Source organism: Solanum lycopersicum, chromosome 11 (genome assembly GCF_036512215.1).
Source record: "Solanum lycopersicum chromosome 11, SLM_r2.1".
Lineage (NCBI taxonomy): Eukaryota > Viridiplantae > Streptophyta > Magnoliopsida > Solanales > Solanaceae > Solanum > Solanum lycopersicum.
Window position 1 is genome coordinate 7854106 of NC_090810.1, and position 20166 is coordinate 7874271.

At 36.4% G+C, this 20166-nt stretch overlaps 1 protein-coding gene across 1 annotated transcript; it reads right to left on the reverse strand.

Moving 5' to 3' along the window:
- Positions 1-3787: 3787 nt before the first annotated feature.
- LOC138339686 (uncharacterized) lies at positions 3788-8461 on the reverse strand. Its single transcript, XM_069291565.1, has 10 exons — positions 8288-8461; positions 8015-8104; positions 7246-7330; positions 6649-7131; positions 6247-6600; positions 5878-5982; positions 5243-5394; positions 4337-4906; positions 4037-4165; positions 3788-3955 (listed from the first exon to the last, which is right to left on the reverse strand). The coding sequence occupies exons 1-10, from the start codon at positions 8459-8461 to the stop codon at positions 3788-3790; spliced, it is 2310 nt and encodes a 769-aa protein (XP_069147666.1).
- Between the last annotated feature and the right edge of the window lie 11705 nt (positions 8462-20166).

The window sequence follows — 20166 nt, forward strand, 5'->3', positions numbered from 1 at the left end:
ACTTTGATAAGCCTCAATTAGATGGTAAGAAAAATTATTGTTGTGTGGATGTTTCACTCTTAAGGAATTTATCCATGAATAAATCCATAAAGAGTGTCAAACTTTATTGCAAGAAAATAAAACACAAAAGTGCCTAATCGGATAGATAGTTCATTTTATATTTTTATCATGTCAATATTTTGTGATCATAAAGCTTTCTTGCAGTGTTAACATATGATTTGAGAAAGTAACAAATTGTGATATTGAATCCAATACAATTGTTTCTATATAGCAATGAAATTATATTTATGGAGATAAATTTAACTCAAATGGAAAAGAGTAAGTTTTTTTTAATATTTATTCCCTTTTTAGAAGAATTTGGATCAAATACTTCACATAAATTGAGTTTCTGTTTTTATATCTTCGTTGTTTCAATGCCAAATTAGTGAATATTGTAATTAGACATTGTACTGTTTTGTTAATTAGAATTGCTTCAGTGAGTTTTTATGTAAAGTTGGTAAACAAAGAGATAAAAATATTCTATTGATAGTGTAGATTCTAAATTTTTCTAGTTCAAATGTATTGTTGTCACTATCCAAAATTCATAATGGTCATGATGACACATCTATACTGTGTAGGTAGATAAGTGATTAAAAAATAAAGGCATAAAGAGGAAGTAAGACATTGACAGATTTTAAATCATAAGCAATCTTTAATAAAAAGGATAATTGTATATAATAACAAACTAATAATCTAAAATAAATGGAGTAGCTACGGTTTGATTTAATTATGCTCCATAACAAACGTTAGCCAAAGTTTGCCAGTCGTCTCTCTCCCAAAAATCTCACTCGCCACTCTCCCATTCTCGCTCACCACTCTCCCTCTGCTCGCCTCTCTCGCTTTATACACAGAAGTGTATAAATTGTGTTTCTGTTTTGTATAAAGCGAGAGAACATTGTATATACACATGCAAAAATATATATCTTCGTGCTATACACTTAATTATACTATTTACAAACATTTTACTTCAATTCAATTGTAGACAAATGCAAATTTTATACAAATATTGCAGCGAAAAAAATGAATTATACAATTACGAATTATACAATTGCAGTGAAATACAATTTTCTCTCGCTTTATACAACAGAAGTGTATATATTGTGTTTCTGTTTTTGAATAAAGCGAGAGAAAAACATATATCTTCTTCCTATACACTTATAATTATGCAATATACATACATTTTACTTCGATTCAATTGTATGCCAAGCACATTTTAAACAAATATTGCAGCGAAATAGACAGCAAATTATACAATTGTGCATTATACAATTGAAGTGAAATAGGATAGCGAATTTGTCACGACCCAAATTTTGCAAGTCGTGATGGCACCTATGTTCCCAACCAATAGGTAAGCCAACACAACATATTAACCCAACTAAACCAACAAATGAGTAAAAAAGACCAACGCTTAGCAAGAATCTCCAACATTGAGTTCCTTATAAGTACGAAATGCGGAAGATAAAATATATCACCCCAAGAATTGGTGTCTTAAGTACAAGAGCTTCTAAAATTCTATGCAAGTCTGAAACTAAATGACAAATCTAACATAAGGGATATCCTGTTTGAATACTAATAACAGAATAAATAAAAGATAGAGGGAGATGTGGGCCACGGAACAGCCAAGCAGCTCACCACAACTCCAAGCTCGGACTCAAATTGCTCCACGAGATGTGCTTCTACTCGGAATCGAATCTGCACCACAAAGAGTGCAACAAGCGTAGTGTGAGTACGAAACCACGTGTACCCAGTATGTCTCATTGACCGACAACGAAGAAGTAGTGACGGGAGTTATATAAGAAAATAAATTCTTAGATTGTACAAGTATATATATATATATATATATATATATATATATATATATATATATATATATATATATTACACTTACTATTTAAGTTTCATCAATAAAGGAAATCAACATTTAATATTTTTCAAACACCAAACGAAACATATAGTCATCAAGAATATGTCTCAGAATACCCAGTACTCACTCAACCGTATATACATGATACTCCTCGGAAATACATCGAGAGTTCATGACCCATGGGGGACTCACGAGGTCCATATACCGACACGGACGATCTCCACGTGTCTGTGCGGACGATCTCAACGCACTATCATAATATCAAACAATTTTCGCACGGACGGTCTCCACGTGCCCAAATTACAATCTTAACATCTCACCATCCCCAGCACGGACGATCTCCACGTGCCCAACTTATACTCAGTCTCATCTCTATGCATGTGCACAATATTGTTTCAATAGAGGGAATGATGATGCATCTCAATCAATCAATATGAATATAATACATAACCACCTCAATTATCTCAACTATACGGGTGAAATAAATAAAACACAATCACACAAGGAATTCAAGTCAATAATATATCAGCTAATGCCCATATGCTTTGGCATTCTCAAATTTCAACCCACATTCTATAATAGAAATTTTCCGTTTTATAACACCGGTACTCGTACCAATGCCCGTCACACCATTGATACGAGACCACCATATTTTCCCCTTACCCCTTTGTCTATTTTTATTTTTAATCTTTAATTAGGAAAACGTCCTTCAACAAGTCTAACAAGTCTTAACATACCTTAGATGTCGAGCTTGTGCCACGAATCTTTTAAGATTTTTCCTTTCCTTTTCGCAAGGTTTCGGAACATTCCCAATCTACCAATTTTGCAATATTCGTAAGTAAGCAATTTTTGTAGACATTCAAATTATTATATGTCTATCATAGACGCTAACACTCACTCATTTTTTTCAACAAACTCCAAATCTTGATATATATTGGCATGCCAAATTTTCAAGCCAAGAACTTAACTCTAACCTCTTCAAATGGACTAAAATTGAATGTTAGATCATATAAAATAACACCTAATAATTAATTATCAATCCCAATATATATTAAAAACTAGCATTTTAATATACGAATAAAACACGAACCAACTTCCCACCCATTGGCAGAAGTGGAACGCCCCTCCCCCCTTTTCACGTTTTTTTTTGTAGAAACCCATTTGTAAACAAGTGCCAATTTTTTAGAATATTTATCAAATTCCAATCATTGGCAATCATTGACAATGATTGGCTCAATCTTATTCCTACCATTCTGAAACTAACAATATATATAATAAATTCTTTTGACAAAATCACAGAAAACATTAACCTGCAGCCATTCAACTATTCGGCTTCGATCGATTTATATATATATATATATATATATATATATATATATATATATTTGAATACTAACCCAATTGCTAACAATGTAATATAATTTAGTAATCATCACCAACTTACCCATTATTTCTTATCACCCATTATCAATATAGCATAAAATAATAACATAATCCCAAGCACTCCGACAATATATTACTATATATAGAATTGAAAAGAACAAATATCTCATATCTTTACCTGAACAATGGCTATGATTTTTCTCCCTCTCGCTGGTCGCCTGTGGTAAGGTTTTGCCTCCCCACTTTTCGTTTTCCTTTTCTTCTAAATAAGAAATTATTAACCGTGAAACTCCACTAACCTATTATCTAATTATTTATTTAATAAAAGTTTCATCAATTGGGTACTCATAGTTATCTAATAGTTTAAAAATACCCCTTTAAATTTTCAAAAGGAGTCAAACTAGTCCTACTTCTCAAAACGACCTAGCGGGCCGTTACATCACCTACCACTTAAACAAATGTTCGTCCTCGAACGGAAAAAGAAAAGAGCTAACCTGGACGCTAAAAAAGATGAGGATATTTACTCCTCATGTCTGCCTCTGTCTCCCATGTAGCCTCCTCCACTGGACGATGCTTCCACTGAACCTTTACTGAAGCAATCTCTTTGGACCTTAGCTTTCGAATTTGCCTATCCAAAATGGTGATCGGCTCTTCCTCAAAAGTCAAATTCTGATCAAGTAACACTGAATCCCATTGAATCACGTGATCACCACCCTGATGATACTTCTTAAGTATTGAAATATGAAATACAGGATGGACACCTGACAACCTAGGTGGCAAAGCCAACTGATATGCCACCTCACCAATACGCTCTACAACCTCGAAAGGACCAATGTACCTTGGACTCAACTTGCCCTTCTTTCCAAATCTCATCACACCCTTCATGGGTGAAACCTTAAGTAGAACCCTCTCTCCAACCATAAACTCTAAATCACGAATCTTTCGATCTGCATAACTCTTTTGCCTACTCTAAGCCATGAGAAGTCTATCTTGGATCAACTTGACCTTGTCCAAGGACTCCCTCAATAAATCTGTACCCCATGGTCTAACCTCAAATGCATCAAACCAGCCAATTGGAGATCGACATCTCCTGCCATACAGAGTCTCAAATGGTGCCATCTCAATGCTCGAGTGAAAACTATTATTGTAAGCAAACTCCGCTAGAGGAAAGAACTGATCCCAGTGACCACCAAAGTCAATCACACACACCCGCAACATGTCCTCAAGAACCTGAATAGTCCTCTCAGACTGACCATCAGTCTGAGGGTGAAAGGCTGTATTAAGATCCACCCGAGTGCCCAACTCTTTCTGCATTGACCGCCAGAAATGAGATGTAAATTGAGTGCCACGATCTGAAATAATAGAAATAGGAACCCCATGCAAACGAACTATCTCTCGAATATAGATTTTGGCTAACTTCTCTGAATTATAGGTCGTCTGAACTGGTACAAAGTGTGCAGACTTAGTCAGTCGATCCACAATGACCCATATAGCATCAAACTTACCCAAAGTACATGGCAATCCTACCACAAAGTCCATAGCAATACGCTCCCACTTCCACTCAGGTATAGGCATCCTCTGTGTCACACCTCCAGGCTTTTGGTGTTCATACTTCACTTGCTGACAATTCAGACACTGAGATACAAAATCTACTATGTCCCTCTTCATACGACACCACCAATAATGTTGCTTCAAGTCACGAGACATCTTAGTAGCCCCCGGATGAATAGAGTACCTCGAACTATGAGCCTCCTCCATGATCAATCTAGTCAAATCACCTGTACGAGGGACACACATACGACCCTTAATCCTCAAAACTCCCTCACTATCAAGAATTGCAGCCTTGGCTTCTCCTTTTAAAACCTTGTCCCTAATCTTACATAAATCACCATCATCAAACTGTTGAGCCCGAATCTGCTCCAACAAGGATGACCTAGCCTCCATATAAGCCAACACCTTACCAGATTCTGAAATATCAAGTCTCACAAAGCTATTGGCCAAGGATTGGACATCCCTAGATAAAGGACGCTCGCCAACCTGTAACATGGCTAGACTACCCATACTTACCGCATTCCGACTCAAGGCATCTGCTACAACATTTGCTTTGCCTGGGTGATAAAGAATAGTCATATCGTAGTCTTTGAGCAACTCCAACCATCTTCTCTGCCTCAAATTTAGATCCCTCTGTTTGAATATATACTGGAGACTACGATGATCTGTGAACACCTCACAATGCACACCATAAAGATAATGCCTCCAAATCTTTAATGCAAACACAATAGTCGCCAACTCTAAATCATGAATAGGGTAGTTCTTCTCATGAACCTTTAACTGCCTCGAAGCATAAGCTATCACCCTTCCCTTCTGCATCAACACACAACCAAGACCAATCCGAGAAGCATCACAATATACAACAAAACCCTCTCCCTCCACGGGTAGGGTCAAAATCGGAGCAGTAGTCAATAAAGTCTTGAGCTTTTGGAAACTAACCTCACATTCGTACGACCACTGAAAAGTCACCTCCTTCTGTGTCAATCTAGTTAATGGAGATGCAATGGATGAGAAATCCTCAACAAACCGTCGATAATAACCTGCAAGGCCCAAGAAACTCCGAATCTCAGTAACTGAAGCAGGTCTGACCCAATATCTAACCGCCTCAATCTTCTTAAGATCCACCATGATACCCTCCTTGGACACTACATGTCCCAAGAATGCTACCGAACTAAGCCAAAACTCACACTTTGAAAACTTTGCATAAAGCTTCTTCTCCTTTAGAATCCCAAGAACAATCCTCAAATGATGCTCGTGTTCCTCCTTAGTGCGTGAGTATATCAATATATCATCTATGAAGACAATAACAAAGGAATCTAAATATGGTTTGAACACTCCATTCATCAAGTCCATAAAAGCTGCTGGGGCATTAGTCAATCCGAAAGACATCACCAAAAACTCGTAATGACCATAACGTGTTCGAAAAGCCATTTTAGGGATATCCTCCGCCCTAACCTTCAGCTGATGATTGCCAGATCTCAAATCGATCTTGGAGAAAACTGAAGCATCCTGCAACTGATCAAACAAGTCATCAATACAAGGTATCGGGTACTTATTTCTGATGGTCACCTTATTCAATTGTCGATAGTCAATACACATACGCATAGACCCATCTTTCTTCTTCACAAACAACACTGGAGCACCCCAAGGAGATACACTTGGTCTAATAAAACCTTTGCTCAACAAATCCCGCAGCTGCTCCTTCAACTCTTTCAATTCAGCTGGTGCCATACGATAAGGAGGAATGGAAATAGGCCGAGTGCCTGGCTCCACATCAATAAAAAAATCAATATCTCGATCTGGTGGAAGACCTGGCAAATCGTTCGGAAATACTTCTGAAAATTCACTCACTACTGGAATAGACTCAAGCATAGGAGCCTCAATACTAGTATCTCGAATGTGGGCCAAGTACGCCAAACATCCTCTCTGTACCAACTGACGAGCCTTAAGGAATGATATCACACCCTTAGAAGGATGACTAAGAGTACCTCTCCATTCCACTATAGGAATTCTAGGCATAGCTAAAGTGATGGTCTTGGCATGACAATTTAAAATTGCGTGGTAAGAAGATAACCAATCCATACCAAGAATCACATCAAAATCTATCATTTCTAAGACCTTTAAATCTGCATGAGTGTCATACCCCATCAAAGTAACAGTACATAAATGATACACTTGATCTACAACTACAGAATCCACGACAGGATTAGAAACACGTATCGGCAAATCAAGAGACTCACACAATATATCTAGACTAGGAGCAAAATATGTGGACACATAAGAATAAGTAGAGCCTGGATCAAATAATACAGTAGCTGGTTGATGACAAACCGGAATAATACCTGTGATAACAGCATCTGAGGCTTCAGCCTCTGGCCTACCTGGAAAAGCATAACAGTGAGAACGACCTCCATCAGATTGTGAACCTCCACGACCACCACCTCGACCAGAAGGAGAACCACCTCTACCTGAATGAGAACTACCTCTACCATTCTATGCACCACCCCTAGCTGGAGGTTGTGCAGCCCTGGAAGTCGAAACCTGAGAACCCTGATGTAAGCCACCACGTCTGGTCCTAGGGCAGTCTCTCACAAAGTGTCCCATATCACCACACTCAAAGCAACCCCTACGAGACGCCGGCTGATGAGAGGAACCGGAATGACCAGAATGCCCTCCACGAACTACAGGTCTAGAAGATGAACCCTGCGAAGTATGTACCGAGCTCGAAGAGTTATGCCCAATGTAACCAGCCTCAGACGCTGGTATAGCAGCATGAATGGGTCTGCTGGACTGAGGGTGATAACCTCTGCCCAAGTAACCCCGACTCCTAGGCGGAGCACCACCATAATCACCTGAATAACGAGTCCTCTTGCCCTCTCGCTGCTCAAGTCCCTCACGTCGAATCATCTCCAACTCCTTAGCAGCATCTACCACTTTCTGGAATGGAATACCAGAAGCAGCAACCTGAGAAACTCCTAGACGGATCGGAATAATCAGCCCCTTAACAAACCTTCTCACTCTCTCAGCCTCTGTGGGAAGTATCATCGAAGCATGCCTAGCCAAGGCATGAAATTTACCCTCATACTCTGCAACTGACATACCATTTTGCTGCAAACCCTCAAACTTGGCCCTCTTGCGCTCCCTCTCACTGCGTGGAACAAATTTGGATAGAAATACCTGAGTAAACTCAGTCCAGGATAGTGGATGGGATCCAGCTGGCCTACTACGAATATAATCCCTCCACCGCTGCTTAGCAGAGCCAGTCATCTGAAACGTTGTGTAGTCGACTCCATGAGACTCCACTAATCCAAGATTATGCAACCTCTCATGACAACTAACTATGAATTCATATGCATCCTTATCTAAGTCACCAGTATAAGTAGGAGGATTCATTAGTCTGAACCTCCCAAACATCTTTTGCTCATCAATAGTCATAGAAGGCCTGTTCACCAAATGTGATGTCATATCTGGAAACTCCATACTATCCAAACGAGGAGCTACAGCGACAGCTGGCTGAGTCCTAGGAGTCTGAGAATCTGGAGAAACTATCGGATCTGGAGTTTGACCCCCAACACGGGTCTGTGAGCCATCAGAAGTGACAGGCAAAGCTCCTGCCTGGGCCATCCCCTCTAGGATTCCTAACATACGAGTCAAGGTATCTTGAAGCACTGGGGGACAATAGTACTGGTTGGAGCTTGAGCTGGCCCATCCCCCTCGACACAATCTTTCACATCCCCATGAATAACCTCTGCATCAGGAGGTACGGTCCTATCATGACCCTGAGTAGATACTGGTACTTGACCATCCACAGGTGCTGCAATACGCCCCCTACCCCGACCTCGAGCTCATCTCCTACCTCTACCTCGGACAGTGTTCCCAGAAGCAGGCGCATGAATAGGATCCTGACCACCATTTGTCGATGTACGATTCCTCGCCATCTGAGAGAGAATGAGATATCAAGATTGTAATTTCTACAAGGTCAAGTGTGCACGATAAGGAATAAAAGAACAGAATATTTCCTAAATGTCCTATAGCCTCTCGAAGATAGGTATGGACGTCTACATACCGATCCGCAAGACTCTACTAGACATTGCTCTTGTACTCTTGAGACCGATGAACCTAGGGCTCTGATACCAAATTTGTCACGACCCAAATTTTGCAAGTCGTGATGGCACCTATGTTCCCAACCAATAGGTAAGCCAACCCAACATATTAACCCAACTAAACCAACAAATGAGTAAAAAAGACCAACGCTTAGCAAGAATCTCCAACATTGAGTTCCTTATAAGTACGAAATACGGAAGATAAAATATATCACTCCAAGAATTGGTGTCTTAAGTACAAGAGCTTCTAAAATTCGATGCAAGTCTGAAACTAAATGACAAATCTAACATAAGGGATATCCTGTTTGAATACTAATAACAGAATAAATAAAAGATAGAGGGAGGTGTGGGCCACAGAACAGCCAAACAGCTCACCACAACTCCAAGCTCGGACTCAAATTGCTCCACGAGATGTGCTTCTACTCGGAATCGAATCTGCACCACAAAGAGTGCAACAAGCGTAGTGTGAGTACGAAACCACGTGTACCCAGTATGTCTCATTGACCGACAACGAAAAAGTAGTGACGAGATTTATATAAGAAAATAAATTCTTAGATTGTACAAGTATATATATATATATATATATATATATATATATATATATATATATATATTATACTTACTATTTAAGTTTCATCAATAAAGGAAATCAACATTTAATATTTTCCAAACACCAAACGAAACATATAGTAATCAAGAATGAATGATGGGATGAAATGTAATGCAATATGATGCCATGTAATGATATGTCTCAGAATACCCAGTACTCACTCAACTGTATATACATGATACTCCTCGGAAATACATCGAGAGTTCATGACCCATGGGGGACTCGCGAGGTCCATATACCGACACGGACGATCTCCACGTGTCTGTGCAGACGATCTAAACGCACTATCATAATATCAAACAATTTTCGCACGGACGGTCTCCACGTGCCCAAATTACAATCTTAACATCTCACCATCCCCAACACGGACGATCTCCACGTGCCCAACTTATACTCAGTCTTATCTCTATGCATGTGCACAATATTGTTTCAATAGAGGGAATGATGATGCATCTCAATCAATCAATATGAATATAATACATAACCACCTCAATTATCTCAACTATACGGGTGAAATAAATAAAACACAATCACACAAGGAATTCAAGTCAATAATATATCAGCTAATGCCCATATGCTTTGGCATTCTCAAATTTCAACCCACATTCTATAATAGAAATTTTCCGTTTTATAACACCGGTACTCGTACCAATGCCCGTCATACCATTGATACGAGACCACCATATTTTTCCCTTACCCCTTTGTCTATTTTTATTTTTAATGTTTAATTAGGAAAACGTTCTTCAACAAGTCTAACAAGTCTTAACATACCTTAGATGCCGAGCTTGTGCCACGAATCTTTTAAGATTTTTTCTTTCCTTTTCGCAAGGTTTCGGAACGTTCCCAATCTACCAATTTTGCAATATTCGTAAGTAAGCAATTTTTGTAGACATTCAAATTATTATATGTCTATCATAGACGCTAACACTCACTCATTTTTTTCAACAAACTCCAAATCTTGATATATATTGGCATGCCAAATTTTCAAGCCAAGAACTTAACTCTAACCTCTTCAAATGGACTAAAATTGAATGTTAGATCATATAAAATAACACCTAATAATTAATTACCAATCCCAATATATATTAAAAACTAGCATTTTAATATACGAATAAAACACGAACCAACTTCCCACCCATTGGCAGAAGTGGAGCGCCCCTCCCCCCTTTTCACATTTTTTTTTTTGCAGAAACCCATTTGTAAACAAGTGCCAATTTTCTAGAATATTTATCAAATTCCAATCATTGGCAATCATTGACAATGATTGGCTCAATCTTATTCCTACCATTCTGAAACTAACAATATATATAATAAATTCTTTTGACAAAATCACAGAAAACATTAACCTGCAGTCATTCAACTATTCGACTTCGATCGATTTATATATATATATATATATATATATATATATATATTTTTTTTTTTTTGAATACTAACCCAATTGCTAACAATGTAATATAATTTAGTAATCATCACCAACTTACCCATTATTTCTTATCACCCATTATCAATATAGCATAAAATAATAACATAATCCCAAGCACTCCGACAATATATTACTATATATAGAATTGAAAAGAACGAATATCTCATATCTTTACCTGAACAATGGCTATGATTTTTCTCCCTCTCGCTGGTCGCCTGTGGTAAGGTTTCGCCTCCCCACTTTTCGTTTTCCTTTTCTTCTAAATAAGAAATTATTAACCGTGAAACACACTAACCTATTATCTAATTATTTATTTAATAAAAGTTTCATCAATTGGGTACTCATAGTTATCTAATAGTTTAAAAATACCCCTTTAAATTTTCAAAAGGAGTCAAACTAGTCCTACTTCTCAAAACGACCTAGCGGGTCGTTACAGAAATATACAATTGCAGCGAAATAGGCCAGCGAATTATACAATTTAGGCCAGCGAATTATACAATTGTATATATATATATATAGCGAATTATATAGTTTCATGTATGTTAAGGAGCGCAATTATGCAAACTTTGCAATATCATACAAATATGAATTTTTTGTTTACTATATGTGAAAGTTGCCCTTAATAAAAATTAAATGTGGAAAGAGAGACTTGAGCCTCATTTGTTTGCAGTTAATGGAGGTATGAATCTTAGTCATTTAAATTCAGCCCATCAAATACATTTGATTTTTAAATCTAAAGCTTAATCATTTATATTTTCCCATCAAATTCATTTGTTTTATTTACTTAAAAACCTCTTAATGGGTCTGAAGAGGTCTGAACAAATCAAATATGTACAAGACTTTTAACAATATTCAGACTCATTTGATAAGTTATCGAATAATAAAGCATCGTTTCTCTGCTTTAGGCGTGCCTTTTTTTCTCATAACTAAAAACTTTATTTATCTATTTTCTCAATCAAACACCATTTTTTCCCTCTTGAACCGATAATTTTTCATAAAACCTTTCAAATATTTTTTTATGTCAATAACTTTCTTGTATTAACCAGTGTCAACAACACTTATTGCAATAATATTTTTGATGTATTGTTGTTTATCAAGGTTTTTGAATGAAAAAATAGTACTCCAAATCATGATTATTAAAACTTTTAAACTTTTGTTTTAATCAAAATTGAAATATTTTGTTGAAATGAAAATTTTATAATATTTATTAATATAATGTTCAATTTCACTTGCACATTCAGATATTGAAAACAAACAATATAATTATTTAGTGTTCAAATTTAGAGACCACAACATAATATTCAGTTGTGTATTCAGATCAAAACACCTAATTCTTAATGCAAATCTTAATATTTAAATGCGTATTCAGATTCAGACATCTTAATCTTATGGAAACAAATGAAGGCTTTGATTCATGTGTATACGAAAGACTATAAGTATATTACAATTATTTAATAATCTATACACTGTCTAAAAGATGAAAAAAGATAGAACCTGTAAGAGACAGCATAATCCAGTCATGTCCGGAACATCGTCTACAACAAAAAGAGTAGTATAGTATGAATTCTGAAAAATCATGTATACTCAATAGGTATCATATGATAACAATTATATCATATTATCGCTCCCATTTTAGAGGATCCAACTGAATGTGAGGGAGCATATAGTAGCTAAGTGTAGGGAATTCTATAAAGGTGGTGAGAAATCTCTCTTCCTTCCTGGCCTACACTTTAAAAGATAATCAAAGATAGATGTGGATGACAAAGATTTGAGGTGGAGATTGATTATTTGTTCAACCTCCTATTAGTGAAGTAGCAACCCTACAGAGTACAAAAGAAAATGAAGGTAAGTGATTTCAATGATGATGAGAATATTCTAGCTCCTCTTACTTAATAGTAGTCCCTGATATCTAACAACCACTTTGAGGCAAATCTGGCTGCAGTCAGGAGGTACATGAAGGTCACTCCTACTGTAACATCTCGTAAACCAAAATAGTTAGGATTAAATAAAGAAACTAAGAATAATTATTTTTGAAAAGAATAGGAAAAATTTGGAAAATTTTCTAAGTGTAAAAGTAAGTTTTTGGTCATTTTCAAATGGACATAACTTCTAGATCAGGATGAGTTAGGGCTAGTTCTTTATATGATTGCAAATTCCTTGAAGATATATTTCCAACGTTGTCGAGTCTGCGTAATTCTGATATCGTATGAGGGAGATATGCGTATGGGAAGTTGGGTTGTTGGATTGAGGAAAAGTCAGTTCGGATTTTAGTAAGGGTAAAGTAGTCTTTACACCCTATTATTTCCTAATTTGTTTTAAGAGTTTATTAGCGGTAAAATTAAGCCTTCGTTCAGTTTTTAGAAGATTGAATACGCTTAGGAATTGGGAGAAAAAAGAATAGAAGAAGGAGAAAGGAGAAAAGACCAAGATTTCGCCAAGATAGTTGAGTAAGTTTCGCTGGGGGTGATCCCATTAAGGTATGTGATATCTCTCTGTGATGGTTCCTCCACCCACACAACAATATTCTTAATTCAGCGCAATTAGAGTAGATTGAATGATGAACATTGAAGTTCTTGATGAAAAATCGTTGAATTCTTGTTGGTTGAGTTGTAGTATACCTTTGGTTGTTTAATTCATGTTTTCAGGCTGATTTACGAGTCTAAACTATTATGTATTGAGGATTTTAGTGATTTTAAGTGTTTTGGGTGAGATCCATGGGAGTTTAGAAGGTTTACAATTGAAAATCGGGGAAGAAAAGTCGGAAATCCCATCTGATAAGCCCTGGGGCGCCGCGCCTGCCAGAGCCCCTCAGGGCAGCCTCCGTCTGACAAGGCCTGGCGTGCTGCACTAGCTAGAGCCTCTCACGACAGTTTCTGTCCATCATGCTCTGGCGCCCCGCGCCTCTTAGAGCGCCAAAGTCACCTGGAGATCCCATTTCCCCCCTATATTTTCATACGAGTTCCTAAGTTATGTACCTACAATTTCTAGTTGATTCCAACACTCTAAAGTACATCTAAACATCATGAAATTATCCATAAACATGAGATCATGGTCATTGAATTCATAATTTATTTCAAGGAAAGTTAAGAACAAAGTCAAAAAAGTTAAGAGTCAAGTCTAAAGGTTAAGAAGCAAGTCAAAGTGAGTTCTTAAAGTTTTCAAAAGTCTTAAACAAACATTTTTACTTTGTTTCAAGGCTCATGTTACAAGTTTAGCAAAGAGTAATTAGTTGAGTTCAAAAACTCAAAAGCTATAAGGGAACTAAGTATACCGTAAGAGTTAAGTTTCAATTAAAGCAAAGAGCAAGGAGTGAGTTCATTTCTCCTAAGCTATAAGGGAACTAAGTAGTCCTAAGAGTATAAATGTTTTCACATTTTGAGAGAAAAAGGAAGCTAGACTTCCATAGAGCCTTTGGCTAGTTTTAGAAAATGGGAACTATGATTTCCAAGAGAGATTTTAAAGCTAAGTTTGAGCAATTACCTCAAACGAGATATGAAATTGTTTTAAAGACATATGAGCTAATTATTGTGGGAGTAGTATTGAGCACTGATATGGGGACGCGAGTTGATATCAACTCAAGTCTCCATAAACCATGTAGCCAGCATGGACAATTAAAAGATCATACTTTTTAGGTGATTCCTTAGTGCTTTTTGCATAGACTAGTGGATCTACTTAGTAGTTTAGAAACTATACCGACGGCAAGGTATAGGGTGGTCCTTTTGCAACGTGAGGTAAGACGTTGTACCATAGCTTAGGCTCACAGTGATGGTTGTTGGTTAGAGAATCTCCCACAGAACTGTATTACTTTCATATATAAGTAAAGTTGAGTTTGTTATTGCATTTTCTATAATGATCTGAGTTGTTTTACTGTTTTTACATGTTTTCCATATATATTGCATGAGCCAAGGTAAGTTCATTCTTAATCCTTTCAAGCTTAGTGGTTGTTGTTTAGCATTCCAACTCATATACTTGTACATTCAATCAACTGATGTCACTTGGCCTTCATCGTCTTATGATGCAAACGCAGTTAACCAGAATTAACGTCCAGTACCTCGTTGATCCATCTTGAGCATTCAGAGTCAGTGGTGAGCCTTTTTGCGTTCCGGAGGACTCTTTAATTATTTTTCTTTCATATTTTCTTTATAGAATATTGTGGGGTTTGTCCTAACATTCATCTTACTAGCAGTAGCGGTTTCATAAGCAGATAGATAGTCATACATTTCAGATTTAATCTCTTTTATCTTACGTGTCAGATGTTTTAACTTGGAGACTTAAGTGTCATTTTGGCAAAAATAATTATTTAATCTGATGAGAATGTTCTAGCTTTATATTTGAGTTAAGTTAAGTCTTCCGCTGAGTTAAGCAAGCTAGACCAAGGGTTCGTTCAAGGCCAATAATGGTCGTTGGGAGCCGGCCACGTCCAGGATACAAGCTTCGCGTATGACAAACTTAGTATTAGAAGACAGAGTTCAAGAGTTATAGGGAGTCTACGAAGCTGTGTCCGTAAAGTCTTAGTCATCGGTGTGAAGCGCACATATCTATGATTAGGAGGCTGAGACATTTAGGAAATTTCTCATTTCTTTCATATTCCTTTTCATGCGTTAGAGTTTATCTCTAACAAAATTCCTTCTAATTCGTGCCTGCGCGTGCTTTTATATCATCATGCCTCCACGAAGAGCAGTCAGAGATCGACCAGTCAGAAGGAATGTCAAAGAGCCAGAGGTAACTCATGCACCGAATGTGCAACCTTAAGAAGAAGTCACCAACTCTGAATTCCGTGAAGCTATCGGGATATTAAGCCAAGTTGTGACCAACCAAGTCGGGCAACAAAGAGGAGCTCGACAAGAAAGAGGCTGACACTTCGAGGATTCATGAATTGTGGAGGATGAATCCCGCAGGCTTCACTGGTTCAAGCACTACTGATGATCTAGAAAACTTTGTGGAAGAGCTAAAGAAGGTGTTTGAGGTGATGCATGTTGCTGACACAGAGAGAGTTGAACAAGCTGCTTATCAACTCAAGGGCATTTTTATGCTTTCTGCATTGATATGAGATGGAAATAGAAATGTAAACATTTTAGTAATGAAGGCAAAAACAAAGGAATCCAAGGGTCATGTTCTGCCTCACCCTGAACGTTATAGCGATTAACACACCACTAAAGTGAAAAATTCACGCTATGGCAGAAGCACTATAGCGTGTCAGTTATGCTATAATGGCCCTGATGGGGTCGATCCAGAAATTTTGAAATTATACAAAGTTTCCCTATTCTCATATACATACCAACCCTTGAAACACAACTATACTTATTAAGATAATCTTAAGATCATCTCATAAATGAGTATCACAAATATGCAATCATAAAATCAAACATATAAATCCCAGTATCATACCCACAACACATATTTAAGTACTTACCACCACATTATAAAATACTAGTCCTGAATTATACCAGAATATATTACTTGTCCACAATCTCATCAAATTTCAAGCAAGTATATTTCATACTTTTTCAGTGATTCAAGCGATATAATGCACACAGTATCAATCATCAAGATTTCTGTAACACTTTCAAAGTTCATAGCTCAGTTGTACATAGAAGAATTCCAAAACATATTGGTGCGCTGATTCCAAAATCCATATACAGACCATAAAAGACTGCACTGGTTGCAGGAATTGGTTGTGTTTTGAGTCCTCAAAGTTGAGAAATATTAAGCCTTTGATGGGATTCTACAGACCAACATAACAGATCATAAAAAGAGGTACGTTATGTAGATGAGTCTCGTGAGTGACTTCAAGACATAGTGAAAAATTTGATAATTTAAATACCACTGGTGTCTTGTATAATTCATACGATAAATGACAATGCGTATAAATATGATTGTGGTTGATGTATGAAAGAAATTTCTGGACATGACATGTACGAGAGGTGTCGACGAGTCGAGGTTGGTTAGACGGACCGTAAGAAGTGGCTCATGGTTAATGATCAGAAAAGTTGATGTTTCAGTGATCCTTTTACCGTTGATCGGTACCGTCCGTAAAAGCTTATATGAACCGTACATAGTGCTCGTAGAAGTGATTCAGCACATTTTAAGTGGGGTTAGTTTAGGCTTTTTCACCCCTTCTAAGTTTAACCCTCATCGGTTTTATACCTAAATAAGGTTTCTATCATTTTAGTTTGACCCTAATGCTCTCATAAACAGTCTCAAAACTTAGAATAAGGATCTAAGAGGAGAAAGTTAGGTTTCAGTCGCCGTCTTCAAAGTTGCTCTGAGAATATTGTTCTTTTAGGTATGTAAATTTATTTATGGTGATGGACTAAGTTCGTCGTTACTCTCTACATCTAAATTCATTTAGTAAAGATATATATATATATATATATATATATAGTATTTACTATCTTTGAACTTTTATTGTGAAGCTTAAAAATGTTCATGTTTTACTTACATGAGTTGTTTTTAGTCTTTCACTTCAATTTTCTATTTCCTTCAACCTTATTACATATCGTACATCTATGTACTGATGTCATTTGATACTACATTATTTTATGATGCAGATATATGTATTCAAGATTATTAATAGACGTTTCGTTGAGATTATATTATCCATGCTTCAGCTTTTGGTGAGACCTCCTTCTTTTTCAGAGGACTCTAGTCTCTTATTGCTTTAGTGGGGCTGGTTAAGATTGTCGTGAGTTTTGTCTCGACACCTATCTTTAGATAGTATAGGCTTTATAAATAGACAGAGTTAGCAAGTCTTTCAATTTTTATTTTAGATGTTTTGATAAACTTGATCATTTACACTTAGTATCTTCAGACAACTTTAAGATTCAATTAACTGTTTTAAGTGTTCTTCAGTTGTAAATTTATGTATGCTTGAGTTAATCTTCGCTAAGTAGTCAGCCAGGTCAAAGATTCACTTGGATATCAATAATGATTTTCGAGTTCCGAACACGCTCAGAGTTTAGACTTGGGTCATGCCACTTTATCACTAAATTAAATCAAGTTCACTACATTATACTCGCACAATAGATAACTATAAACTAATCATCCATACATTCACATGCCTCTTAAGGTCAAATACCAATTGGAACCTTTCTGATTCCAACTTTCCTTGCTTGTTTGTGTCCCTTCAGCCGTGACAATAACATATGGTTTACTTCGTTGATACCAATTGAACTCAAACCATACCACAAGTGAAAGACCACACAAAATGAGTAAAAAGGTGAGACGACTTTCTAGATTTTTTCATGGCCTCCTTGAAGGTTAAATGTGGATGTCAACTCACCAATCCATACCTGGGCTCTGATATCAAATTGTCTGTATCCAACCTACTAAACCGTGTGAAGACCTATTCTAACACCTAGATAGGAGGACCCTTACCTCCTAATTTGAAAAAAAGGCAATGCAGAAATTAATAAAATATAATCTAACATCCTATTTAATCATAGAGATACCCTTAACTTGATTTAGAACAAGCCCTTTGTATAGAAACACACTAAACACTCCTCAAGGAACTAGTCTAAACAGGTATAAGAGTTTCTAAGAGTACACTTTATAAAAGAAATAAGACACAACTCTCACCACAAGGAAAGAGGATTAAAGGCTATTGGAGATCATCTTTGCATTCGACTAATGAACATCACTAATCCTACAACCAAACTATGTTAAGTGGCATAATAAGAGTAATATCAGTACAACCAACACATATTGGTAGACACCATCAATCGACCCAAATACACCACATAATATCATGCAAGTACTAAAAAAATTATACAATTTGAAGATCAAGGTAGGACCCCAACCCCTGTTTCACCACTTCCTTTCACTGCAAACTCCAACATCTAGGTCATTTCACTCACATATCATATCGTAACTTAACACTTCTATCCCATAGAGATTCCCTAAAAAAACAAGATTACTACTAACTTTGTTAATCACTTTACTATCTCCCCCCTCAAGCTCGCATGCCTACTTTGCCTTAATATTCACAAACTTATGACATAGCACAAACTTAACATTCACAAATCGCATGATCCTCAACCTCATAACAAGCAACACCCAGTCCATCATCCTTTTAATCTTAATCTGGACCTCCCTAATCATCATCTACATCGTTTAACATGCAATTCCGATCTACACGAGAACCGTCCGAGCATTTATACACACATCTTGGCCACTCATGGACCAATAGGTTATAGATATAACACAAAATTGTTAGTTTACTAGTGTCTGGTATCCATTCCAATTGTTATAGATATAACTCAAGTATAATTATTTATTTAATTTTTTAAGTTGATAATATAGATATTGTTTTGTAAAATAATATATAACATGGCTTGACAGACACGTACAATCCGTATGTAAAAGTATGAACAAATTAAAGAACTATACCAAATAATTAGTTGGGGCTGGCATGTTTAGGCAGGGCACTATAAAGGGCCGTTTATTAGAATATTTTAGAATTAAGTTCGAAAGAAAATATTTAATTAATTGTATAATCAATTTATCTCATCAATCAAATGCAATATAAATTTTGTTTTTATTTTAATCATAAAATGTCTCATTTTATGTCGCTCAATTTAGAATTATTTCATCTTATTTTTTTTATGAGATAAATTAATTTTGAATTATAATTCCAAAATAATTTAATCTGCGTATCAAATAACCCACGCAAGGAGAGTGGGTGGGAACCAAAATTGGCCTTTTCTATCTTGTTGGAAGCGATTATTACAATTTTCCCCCTATCTCAATGGGAGTGAAATTAACAAAAACACCAGGATTAAACAATTTAACATAATAAAATTGTTTCACCCTTAATTAGAGATTTGAATTAGAGCTCGAGATATGAAAAAATTATATTGAGAGTATTACTCTTAAATGACCCTCTATAATGCACGATCTAAATTTAGACGAAACTCCATGCGAACTCCGGACACGGTTTGGTATATGAGAGGAAGGAAACCATGATAATCACTTTAATAATTTTTTTTTTCATTATTTTCAAAATGGAGGATAAATTTGATGATATACTCTTTTTAGAGAATATATATTCAAACCACGGAGGATAAATTAGCATCTTCAAAAGGAAAATATATATTCAAACCATGCCTTATTTTATTCACCGTCACAAGACAACTCACAAAGCCTAGAAAAGAAAATTAAATTACAAAAGATTCATTAAAGTGAATATAAT